General features: G+C 42.1%; 1 protein-coding gene across 1 annotated transcript; it reads left to right on the top strand.

The window, feature by feature from the left end:
• The first annotated feature begins 225 nt into the window (after nucleotides 1-225).
• LOC133542920 (leukotriene B4 receptor 1) lies at nucleotides 226-10,418 on the top strand. Its single transcript, XM_061887188.1, has 3 exons — nucleotides 226-331; nucleotides 5,782-5,923; nucleotides 7,849-10,418. Exons 2-3 carry the CDS (start codon nucleotides 5,783-5,785, stop codon nucleotides 8,821-8,823), a joined length of 1,116 nt encoding a protein of 371 aa, XP_061743172.1. The 5' UTR covers nucleotides 226-331; nucleotide 5,782; the 3' UTR covers nucleotides 8,824-10,418.
• The last annotated feature ends 1,468 nt before the right edge of the window (nucleotides 10,419-11,886 follow it).

Here is an 11,886-nt window from a genome sequence, read left to right as displayed (position 1 = left end):
AATATATATTTTCTCTTACCAAGATGGGAAGGAAGAGGAAAAACTTTAAAATATAACTTTTAGCATGAACATAGTCCATCAGAAAACAATACAATATTGAATCATTTGCATACAATTACCACATCTACTTATTAATCATATTGTAGTAACATCAACTTACTTTAGGGGTGTTGATTGGAAGAAGTTTGTGGAGCAATCACACACATGAAGAAGAAAATTGGGCGAGGGAGGGAAAGAGAGAGAGAGAGAGAGATATTTAAATAACCATCAGTCGCTCTTTCCCTCTTTCCTTCCATGTCTTCAAGCCCGCCCAACAACAACAAAAAAGGAGGTAAGGAGCACATTCTGTCATTGCAATTCTTTAACGTGAAAGATGCAGAAAAGGTGTTGCGTAATCCTGAAGGTTATACTGTGAGGCGTAAAAAAAAAAAGTGTTGAAAATCCATTAAAGTGTATAAGATTTCAGTGTGCTACGTAGGTGTGGGGGCCGAGGCGGGTGTGTTCCCACACTTCCTGTGTCCAGGTGAGGTGTAGGTGCATGTTTGCAGAGGGCCCCTCAGGCCTGATAAATAATAAAGCATACTTTTCTCTTTAGTCATAACGCCGCAGAGCCACAGCTGGCAGGTGTAAATGTGTGTTAAGTCACTTTAGTCAGGCTTGAAGTCTGGACAAAAACAGGAATAAGCCTTGTTTAAACTCCTTTAAAGGCCTGCTTAAAGATTAGTTTTATGAGCTCATTTCATTTGAATAAATTGATTATTTTCCTGTTTTCCGACAGTTGACGAGCATCTAAATATGCTTTTTGACATCATTACAGCCACCTGAACATGAAGTAATACCCATTTAGTCAGCATTGCACTCTATTCCATCAATATAGTAGCCGGGAGTGTGTTCTGCACTACAAACCCTGTTTCCATATGAGTTGGAAAATGGTGTTAGATGTAAATATAAACAGAATACAATGATTTGCAAATCCTTTTCAAGCCATATTCAGTTGAATATGCTACAAAGACAACATATTTCATGTTCAAACTCATAAACATTTGTTTTTTTGCAAATAATCATTAACTTTAGAATTTGAGGCCAGCAACATGTGACAAAGAAGTTGGGAAAGGTGGCAATAAATACTGATAAAGTTGAGGAATGCTCATCAAACACTTATTTGGAACATCCCACAGGTGTGCAGGCTAATTGGGAACAGGTGGGTGCCATGATTGGCTATAAAAACAGCTTCCCAAAAAAGGCTCAGTCTTTCACAAGAAAGGATGGGGCGAGGTACACCCCTTTGTCCACAACTGCGTGAGCAAATAGTCAAACAATTTAAAAACAACCTTTCCCAAAGTGACATTGCAAGAAATTTAGGGATTTCAACATCTACGCTCCATAATATCATCAAAAGGTTCAGAGAATCTGGAGAAATCACTCCACGTAAGCGGCATGGCCGGAAACCAACATTGAATGACCGTGACCTTCCATCCCTCAGACGGCACTGTATCAAAAACCAACATCAATCTCCAAAGGATATCACCACATGGGCTCAGGAACACTTCAGAAAACCATTGTCACTAAATACAGTTGGTCGCTACATCTGTAAGTGCAAGTTAAAGCTCTACTATGCAAAGCGAAAGCCATTTATCAACAACTTCCAGAAACGCCGCCAGCTTCTCTGGGCCCGAGATCATCTAAGATGGACTGATGCAAAGTGGAAAAGTGGTCTGTGGTCTGACGAGTCCACATTTCAAATTGTTTTTGGAAATATTCGACATCGTGTCATCTGGACCAAAGGCGAAGAGAACTATCCAGACTGTTATCAACGCAAAGTGTAAAAGCCAGCATGTGTGATGGTATGGGGGTGCATTAGTGCCCAAGGCATGGGTAACTTACACATCTGTGAAGGCACCATTAATGCTGAAAGGTACATACAGGTTTTGGAACAACATATGTTGTCATCTAAGCGCTGTCTTTTTCATGGACGCCCCTGCTTATTTCAGCAAGACAATGCCAAGCCACATTCAGCACGTGTTACAACAGCATGGCTTCGTAAAAAGAAAGAGTGCGGGTACTTTCCTGGCCCGCCTGCAGTCCAGACCTGTCTCCCATGGAAAATGTGTGGTGCATTATGAAGCGTAAAATAGGACAGCGGAGACCCCGGACTGTTGAAGGACTGAAGCTCTACATAAAACAAGAATGGGAAAGAATTCCACTTTCAAAGCTTCAACAATTAGTTTCCTCAGTTCCCAAACGTTTATTGAGTGTTGTTGAAAGAAAAGTTGATGTAACACAGTGGTGAACATGCCCTTTCCCAACTACTTTGGCACCGATGTTCCGTCTAATTTTTCATGTGTGTGAGCAAAGGCACAAACTCCCTGAGCATTCAGTGGAGCACATGTGAGCAACATCAGACGTGCACACTGTGGCCACACCAGCGTCACACCTGTCCCAAACCTGACCACATAACAATTTAAATGTTTTATTCAAATCATTTTCTGATATAAGTGATCTTGCCCTCTTACAATGACAATAACAAAAAAACATGTTTTTCATGAACTATGTGCTAGTATTGTATGTCTGTCTTTAAAAGAAATGTTACCCCTTTCAGAGATTACATTTGATTCCTGTAACTTTCTGTCTGTAAAACACATCTTTTTATTAGCATTTATGAAATCTATTGACAATATTTTATTAATAATATCCTTAGATTAACATTCTTAATAAATGCTAGTAAAATACGCACACATCTGATTGAGGAGTCTGAGTGTCACAACCTGGCATTTACACATTGGGGTTGTCCGACTTTTTGTGTGGCCATAAAGGCAACACTGGCTAGGTGCCATGAGTGCTTGTGTTGCTGCAGGTGAGACAGCTTATGTTGCTGCAGGTGAGACAGCTTATGTTGCTGCAGGTGAGACAGCGAGCGGCTTCTCTTCAAACCACGGAAATATTTTTTTTTCATAAGCCACATTATACTCACCGTGCTGTGAGCGGGAACTCATTCTTAAGAGTTCCATAAAATCAACGAAAATAAATGTCTGCTTACTACTCAACTCATCCAACAGTGATTGCTGCCACACAAAGACAAGAAAGGACATGGAGGGTTGGCAAAAAGAAAAAAAATGATAACAATAAATTGTAATCCCCGTTTTATCTTGGTTGCAACGGTGGACACGACTGCGGTAAGCGACTTCATAATTCAAAAATGTTCATAGTTTACAACCTTCTAAGTAAGTTTTTAATAATATAACTGTTATGTTTGCAGAAAGGGAGTTGACGGCTCAGACACCAGGGGGAAGTAATATTCAATAATTTATTTCATATATAGTCAATATATATATAATCATAATAAACAATACTAACTAATAAACTACACTAAGGAAATGGAGAGCGTCAAAACCCAAGTGTGTGTGTGTGTGTGGTTATGTGTGTAGTTAGCTGAGGTGTGTGTTACCTGAGGTGTTGAGAGCCAAGGAACGAGGCCGTCCGAGGAGTGACAAGGTCTGTGTCCGGGCGAGGTCAAGGATCGAGGAAGGCAGTCCAAAGTCCACAGGGGAAAACAATGGAAGAATCACCAAGGGCAAAACTCGGGAGGGCACTGAGGGAGGACAAACAAGGAAGTCAGGCATGGAGGGAAAACGCAGAAGGAAAACAGAGAGCATCAAGCTGGAGTAGGCTTACAGGACACCATTGAGAAACTAAGTTCCCGCGCGGATCCTTGGGTCCACTGATCCTTTATTCAGCTCCCTCTCATCATGACCAAGTGCGCTGATTGCTGATCGCCCACAGCCTTGCTGGCATGGGGGCGAGGTGCGGCCAGCAGAGCCCAAAGATGAGGGCACATTGGAATGCGCCCTGGCCGTGACAATAACAGCCATATTGTCACCTGTACACTTGTTTCACCCAAAATAGTAGCCTTGAGCGTGTTCTACTGTACATTACAGTCCTCCAAGCGTCATTGCTATAGTCATCACCCGGCCACTACAACATCGCCGCCACGTGGAAATGCTTCATCAGCAAAATGAACTGCAATTTTAGCTAGCTGGCTAGCAGGCGAAGCAATCAAGATCGGCACAATTGCTGGGTATGTGTCGTGTGTGCGTGGTGGCCTGTCGCTAGGCAGAAATCGCAATAAGTTGTTCCTCAAAAAGTTTATATACTGTATTTCCCAGACTATAGAGGGCACCGGGATATCAGCCACACCCACTAAAGTTTTGACGCAAAAATCTTTTTACTCATAAAAGTCGCAGATATATCGGTTGTGAAATGAGTTATTCACACACAAAAAAAATGTATGTTTTTTTTACGTACCTAAATTGTATCCAAAACGTGTCTGTAACACGGCAGTAAAACGGCTGATCAAACAAAACAGAAGTCATTGTTATGGACCCACTAGCTACGAAAGATAGCTTTCTAATCCGCTAAACAGTTTAGCTCGGTTGGTAGAGTGGCCGTGCCAGCAACCTGAGCGTTGCAGGTTCGATTCCCCCTTCCGCCATCCTAGTCACTGCTGTTGTGTCCTTGGGCAAGACACTTTACCCACCTGCTCCCAGTGCCACCCACACTGGTTTGAATGTAACTTAGATATTGGGTTTCACTATGTAAAGCGCTTTGAGTCACTAGAGAAAAAGCGCTATATAAATATAATTCACTTCACTTCACTCGCTAAGTCCACAGTGACGTTTTGGTGAATATACCAAGGAATTCTTTAAACTGAAACTATACAAAAATAATGCCGTTGTAAGGCAATAATACTAACACATACACTCGTAAACATGCTAGCATATTAGCTAATGCTAACTACGCATGTTTTATTATGATAGCACATACAAATGTGCATAAAAAAACACTCCTACAGTGAAGTGAAGTGAATTATATTTATATAGCGCTTTTCTCTGGTGACTCAAAGCGCTTTACATAGTGAAACCCAATATCTAAGTTACATTTAAACCAGTGTGGGTGGCACTGGGAGCAGGTGGGTAAAGTGTCTTGCCCAAGGACACAACAGCAGTGACTAGGATGGCGGAAGCGGGAATCGAACCCACAACCCTCAAGTTGCTTGCACGGCCACTCTACCAACCGAGCTATACAGGCATCACACATGGGACGGTGTGATAAGTAAAACAGTTCTAGTTATATTCTAAAACTTACAAACGTTTCTTCCAGCGACGAATGAAGAATCCATACGAGTAAAAACGCTATGGACGGATATAAGACTAAACAGCACTGCAGTTGGGGGAAAAAAACAAAGAACACACCTGATAAATGGAAGGATGTTGCAGTGAGCAATAATAAAACACCCCGTCAGGGATTTTTGTTCTTTTGTTTTTTTCTAACGTAATATTCATTATTGAGGCCAGCAAAGAAAAATCCATAAATTAGCCTCGTCGTCTTATCAGCCGCGAGGGTCAAAGCGTAGGAAAGAAGTCGCGGCTTATTGGGAGGACCGGGAGAGTTAGCAAGCCAGAAAGGTTTTTTTAATGACAGTTCCTTGGTTATTGCGGCCAATTGGTTGCAATGGTGGACATGACATGTGTCCACAAAGTAGGATTATTATTGATACAGCAAATATTTTTGCAGTTTACAACTTAAGACTTAGACAAAGTTTTGTGTCGAAATGTGTTTGACACAAAGCGCCCCAGAGACACAAGTCCCCCTTGGTGAATATCTTTCTCCATCACCACAACATAATCATTAAAAATAAAACAAACTGTAATACTTTTTCAGCCGTTTTTCTTCTCCAGTGGATTGAGGTCAACTAAAAACCGTGACATGTTTTCTTTGTGCCAGCATGCTCATCCCCTCAATGGCCGCCATGAACGCCACATACAAGATCCACCAACTTGTCAACGCTCCAAGCAGCCCTCGGAGTTTCTGGCAGTCGGAGGCGAGCCGCGGAGTCCAGATTGCAGCGACTCTGGTTATTTTCCTGGTGAGAGAACCTTTTCTTTTTCATGCTAAATATTCCCTCTGACTGAGTGCAAACTTCTGCTGCCATTTGCTGCTTGTAACTCCCGCCACAAAACTCAAATATTATTTATTATTATTATTGTAAGGGCCGAAGTAGTGATGTGCAGATCGATACTGAAATGTCGATACCGGCGATACCAGGTTGTTATGCTCTCAAATCAAAATATCGATACTTTTGATACTTTAGTTCAAGAGTGGCCAAACCTTTTCCCGCCGAGGGCTGCATACTGGAAAGTAAAAAATATTTCAATATTGCAATTTTTTTATTTAAAACAATGCTAAAAACAAATATTATGTTAGCTTTGTATTACTGCTGACTAAATTATTGTCAATTATTAGTTAGAACATTTCAGCTTTTTTTTTTTTACTGTTGTTTTTTTTCCCATATAAGAATAGAATAATATTAATATTACAGTTGCAGAACTGCATAACTTACACATTGAACAGTCTTCAATATGGTTGTTGTGTTATTTTTAATGAATTTATAAACTAGGATTTTTAATTATTATTTTTTTTTTACAAAGTAAACATTTTTTATATACTTTATTTTGACAGCTTTTTATATTTTGGATTGGGGTGTCTAAACTTTTTCAACCAAGGGCCACATACTGAAAAGTCAAGTATAGGGGGACCATTTTCATATTTTATATATTTTAAAATGCTAAAAAAAGATATTACACATAAACAAAGACAAAACTTTGTGTTATAAGTGACTAAATATATTATTATTTGTAGTAGTAGTTTAAATATGTCAGTTTTTTCTCATTAAATTCCATTTTTCTTCCATTTACGTTCTTCCATCAAGCTAAGAACAGCACGGGACACTTCCTCCCTTCCCCTTCACAATAATAGCGCGGTGGGCCACATCCTGTCTAACTGCGCTAACAGAATAAAGGTTTCAAAAGAGTAGCAGACGCAAGTATAATGTACTTCAAGCACTTGATGATATATTTACACGCTCATTATGCTTTGACCTGAAATACTGCTCAAAATTAACCAACATTTTACTCGACACATTAACCACTGTGGTGCTAAAATAAGTGTAAAATGTGAAAAACTGAATTAATAGCAAATAAAAGTAAAAAAACCGAATTATATTGTTTTATTTTGCTACCTTTATTTTGGATTTATTGTTATTGCCATTATTATTATTTTACTTGTTGTGGTTTATTTGTTACTAATTTATATCCAGGTTTTTTTTAAAATAAATTAAAAGTTGAGTTTTGGTGGCACAATAAATGCACATGCTTTCAATTTAAGGAATAATCGTGTAATTAATCGTGATCACAATATCAATAAAAAATAATTGTTAGTGTAATTTTTGCCATAATCATTCTCTTCGGGTAATTTTAGACTGAACTAATCCATCCTGTTCTTTTTGTTTTAAACTGAATTTTTACATTTTTAAACCAAGGTTTTGCTCACAAATTTTCTGTCCGATGAAATTGTCGGCATAAATGTATGTCAAAAAAAAAAAAAAAAATCAAAATAACTGATGAATTCAGTTACATAAAAAAAACTTTTTGTGAAAAATGAAGACGGATGAAGTATGTCAACTTTTTGAGTGGGGGTCCGCATTGGGTTCAACAAATTTGGCCAGAAACCAGACTGCACTGTACCGGTTCATTGTTTTTTTTCTGTACGGTGATAAGGGAAGGTTGTTTGGATTGGGTCATATAAGTAAATGATGTGCTACGGTGACCTGAAGATGCATTTCATGGCAGAGTTACTTTTGTGGACCACCGGAGGGCGACAATGAGGCCACTGCATATTTATATATGCTATGGATACACCTCGCCCTGTTACATTGGAGACGCCGCTGGGCCGCATCGGGTCTGCGGTCCGAAGGTTGGACACCCCTGATTATGTTCTTTCTTCCTTGTGCAGGTGGGCGTACCTCTGAATGTGCTGGTGGTTTGGGCACTCGGACAAAGTCGACGGCGGCTGATCCGCAGAGGCAGCGACGGCAGCGGCGGAGGAGGCGGAGAAACCCGGGCGGCCAACAGCTTCCGGATCTACGTGCTCAACCTGGCCCTGGCCGACCTGGTCCTGATCCTGCGGACGCCCCTCATGTTGGGCTACCTGGCCCAGCACAACAGCTGGCCCTTTGGCTCCGCCCTGTGCCGCCTGGTGGTGTTCCTGCGAGGCCTGGGCTTGTACGCCTCCGCCTTCCTGGTCTGCGCCGTGGCCCTGGAGCGGTGCGTGTGCCTCCTGAGGCCCGTGTGGGCTCGTCTGCGCCGCCCCGCCTGGGCCGTGCCTTTGGCCTGCGGCTTACTGTGGCTGCTGGCCACCATCTTGTCCGCCCCCTACCTCCACAGCGCCGTCTTGAGGGAAACCAACGGCACGTTCCAGTGCTCGGAGAGCGCCACCTTCGACACCGGCCTGTTTGTGTCCGAGACCGTGGCGGGGTTCATCTTGCCCATGTTGGTGTTTTTAGGGAGCCATTTGGCGGTTTTACTCTCCATCAAGCAAGTGGGGCCCGTGTCTCCCACATCTTCATCTTCATCCCCCTGGGCCGCACGCAGGACCAGCAGGATGTACCGCGTCCTCTTCTTCACCATGCTGCTCTTCCTGGCGGGCTGGGTGCCGTACTTCGTGTGCCGCCTGCTGCGCGCCCTCGCCCAAGGACGAGCAGACCGAGCCGCGCTTTACCAGGCAGCGTCTCACGGGACCTACGTCTCGCTCTACCTGGTCTACGCCAAGAGCGCGCTCAACCCCGTCTTGTACGTGTTTGCCGCCCGGGGCCTGGGCCGCGCCGTGCGAGCCTCGGTCACCTGCGCCATCGGGCGGCTCTTCAACGACGACGCCGCCGACTCCATACGGAACAGGTCGCTCAAAAACTCACAAACAAACAAACGTTAGCCTCTTCATCCAAGTGCTAAAGGTCGTGGCCCGAAGCGGAGTCTTCGAGGGGGGGGGGGGGGGTCCGCAGACGTCCTGCAGGGGGTCGGTGTGAAGAAATATTGTTGTATTCATCTTAGCACGTAAAGATACAGTAGCTAACCATTAAGACTTTAGTTCCCTGCGAGCAACTACCGCGCCAGTTGCCATCTTGCGATTAGCGCACCAGATATCAGCTCACAATTAGCATGCTAGTGGTCAGCTAGCAACTAGCGCACCAGTTATCAGCTAACAATTAGCATGCTAGTTGTCAGCTAGCAACTAGCATGCTAGTTGTCAGCGAGCAACTAGCGCACCAGTTATCAGCTAACACTTAGCATGCTAGTTGTCAGCGAGCAACTAGCGCACCAGTTATCAGCTAACACTTAGCATGCTAGTTGTCAGCGAGCAACTAGCGCACCAGTTATCAGCTAACACTTAGCATGCTAGTTGTCAGCGAGCAACTAGCGCACCAGTTATCAGCTAACACTTCGCATGCAAGTTGTCAGCGGGCAACTAGCGCACCAGTTATCAGCTAACACTTAGCATGCTAGTTGTCAGCGAACAACTAGTGCACCAGTTATCAGCTAACACTTAGCATGCTAGTTGTCAGCGAGCAACTAGCGCACCAGTTATCAGCTAACACTTAGCATGCTAGTTGTCAGCAAGCAACTAGTGCTCCAGTTATCAGCTAACACTTAGCATGCTAGTTGTCAGCGAGCAACTAGTGCACCAGTTATCAGCTAACACTTAGCATGCTAGTTGTCAGCGAGCAACTAGCGCACCAGTTATCAGCTAACACTTAGCATGCAAGTTGTCAGCGGGCAACTAGCGCACCAGTTATCAGCTAACACTTAGCATGCTAGTTGTCAGCGAGCAACTAGTGCACCAGTTATCAGCTAACACTTAGCATGCTAGTTGTCCGTTAGCAACTAGCGCTCCAGTTATCAGCTAACACTTAGCATGCTAGTTGTCAGCGAGCAATTAGCGCACCAGTGATCAGTGAACACTTAGCATGCTAATTGTCAGCCAGCGATTAGCGCGCCAGCTGTCAGCTAGGTACTAGTGCACTTAGTGTCGGCAACTGGTTAGCGCAAGTTTTCAGTTAGCTATTAAAGCACCAGTGGTCAACTAGCTACTAGCAAACCAGTTGTCAACTAACTATTGGCGTGGCAATTCTCAACTAGTTATTAGCCTGCCAGTTGTCAACAAGCTATTAGCGCACCAGTTGTCAACTAACTATTAGTGCAACAGTTGTGAACAAGCTATTAGTGCAACAGTTGTGAACAAGATATTAGCGCACCAGTTGTCAACAAGCTATTAGCGCACCAGTTGTCAACAAGCTATTAGTGCAACAGTTGTGAACAAGCTATTAGCGCACCAGTTGTCAACAAGCTACTAGCTCACCAGTTTTCAGCCAACACTTAGCATGCCAGTTGTCAATTACCATGAATTGATTAGCGTGGACCCCGACTTAAACAAGTTGAAAAACTTATTAGGGTGTTACCATTTAGTGGTCAAATGTACGGAATATGTACTGTACTGTGCAATCTACTAATAAAAGTTTCAATCAGTCACCTAGCTATTAGTGCGCTTAGGGTCGGCTCGCGGTTTGTGTAAGTTTTCAGTTAGCTATTAGCACGCCAGTTGTCAGCTAGATGTTAGTGCACTTCATGTCAACCAGCTATTAGCGCATATATACTGTACATATATAAATATATATATAAATACTGTGTATATATACAAAACCACAAATATACATTATGTATATACATATTGTATATACACATACATACATACTTACTCATATATGTGGGTTCTTCCGAGGATGTCGCAGTGGTTTGTACAGTCCTTTGAGACATTTGTGATTTAGGGCTATATAAATAATCATTGATTGATTGATTTACATATACATATATATACACACACACACAAAAATTCGATTCGAATTCGAATCGAATCATTTACGAATCATTATGTGCGATTCAGAATCGATTTTCATTTTTTTTAAATCGATGTATCCATCCATCCATTTTCTACCGCTTATTCCCTTTTGGGATCGCGGGGGGCGCTGGCGCCTATCTCAGCTACAATCGGGCGGAAGGCGGGGTACACCCTGGACAAGTCGCCACCTCATCGCAGAGCCGACACAGATAGACAGCCAACATTCACACTCACATTCACACACTAGGGCCAATTTAGTGTATTATTTTTTTAATTTAAAAATGTTCTTTTTTTTTTTCATCAATCCAACAAAGCACTACACAACAATACCATAACAATGCAATCCAATTCCAAAAGCAAAGCTGAGCCAGCAACACTCAGAACTGCAATAAACAGAACAATTGAGAGGAGACACAAACACCACACAGAACAAAACAAAAGTAGTGAATATTATCAACAACAGTATCAATATTAGTTATCATTTCAGCATAGCAGTGATTAAAAATCCCTCATTGACATTATCATTAGACATTTATAAAAATAATCAAAAAGAACAATAGTGTCACACTGGCTTACACTTGCATGGCATCTCATAAGCTGGACAACACACTGTGTCCAATGTTTGCACAAAGATAAAATAAGTCTGATTTTTGCTTCCTTTAATAGTTCAAACAAATTTACATTATTGCAATCAGTTGATAAAACATTGTCCTTTACAATTATAAAAGCTTTTTTAAAAACATCTACTACTCTGCTAGCATGTCAGCAGACTGGGGTAGATCCTGCTGAAATCTATGTATTGAATGAATACACAATCCTTTTCAATCGGAAATCGAATCGAATCGAAAAAAAACGATATTATCGAACGTGACCCCAAGAATCGATATTGAATTGAATCGTGGGACACCCAAAGATTCACAGCCCTAATATATCTATATTATATATATATATATATATATATATATATATATATACACACCGTATTTCCTTGAATTGCCGCGGAGCATATATTATGCGCCTGCCTTGAATTACTGCTGGGTCAAACTAGCTTCCTAAAATATTTAGCGCATGCTTAGTATTAGCGCCTGGTCAATCTTGTGA

This window comes from Nerophis ophidion, linkage group LG25, assembly GCF_033978795.1.
Source record: "Nerophis ophidion isolate RoL-2023_Sa linkage group LG25, RoL_Noph_v1.0, whole genome shotgun sequence".
In the NCBI taxonomy this organism is placed as follows: Eukaryota; Metazoa; Chordata; class Actinopteri; order Syngnathiformes; family Syngnathidae; genus Nerophis; species Nerophis ophidion.
The sequence above is the reverse complement of the archived record's forward strand: the minus strand, read 5'-3'. Positions and strand labels throughout refer to the sequence as shown.

Excerpts from the sequence above, each read along its gene's own strand:
- LOC133542920 (XM_061887188.1), top strand. The coding sequence starts at position 5,783 with ATGCTCATCCCCTCAATGGCCGCCATGAACGCCACATACAAGATCCAC. Across the intron at positions 5,924-7,848 it reads CGACTCTGGTTATTTTCCTG|GTGGGCGTACCTCTGAATGT; the intron begins GTGAGAGAACCT and ends TTCCTTGTGCAG.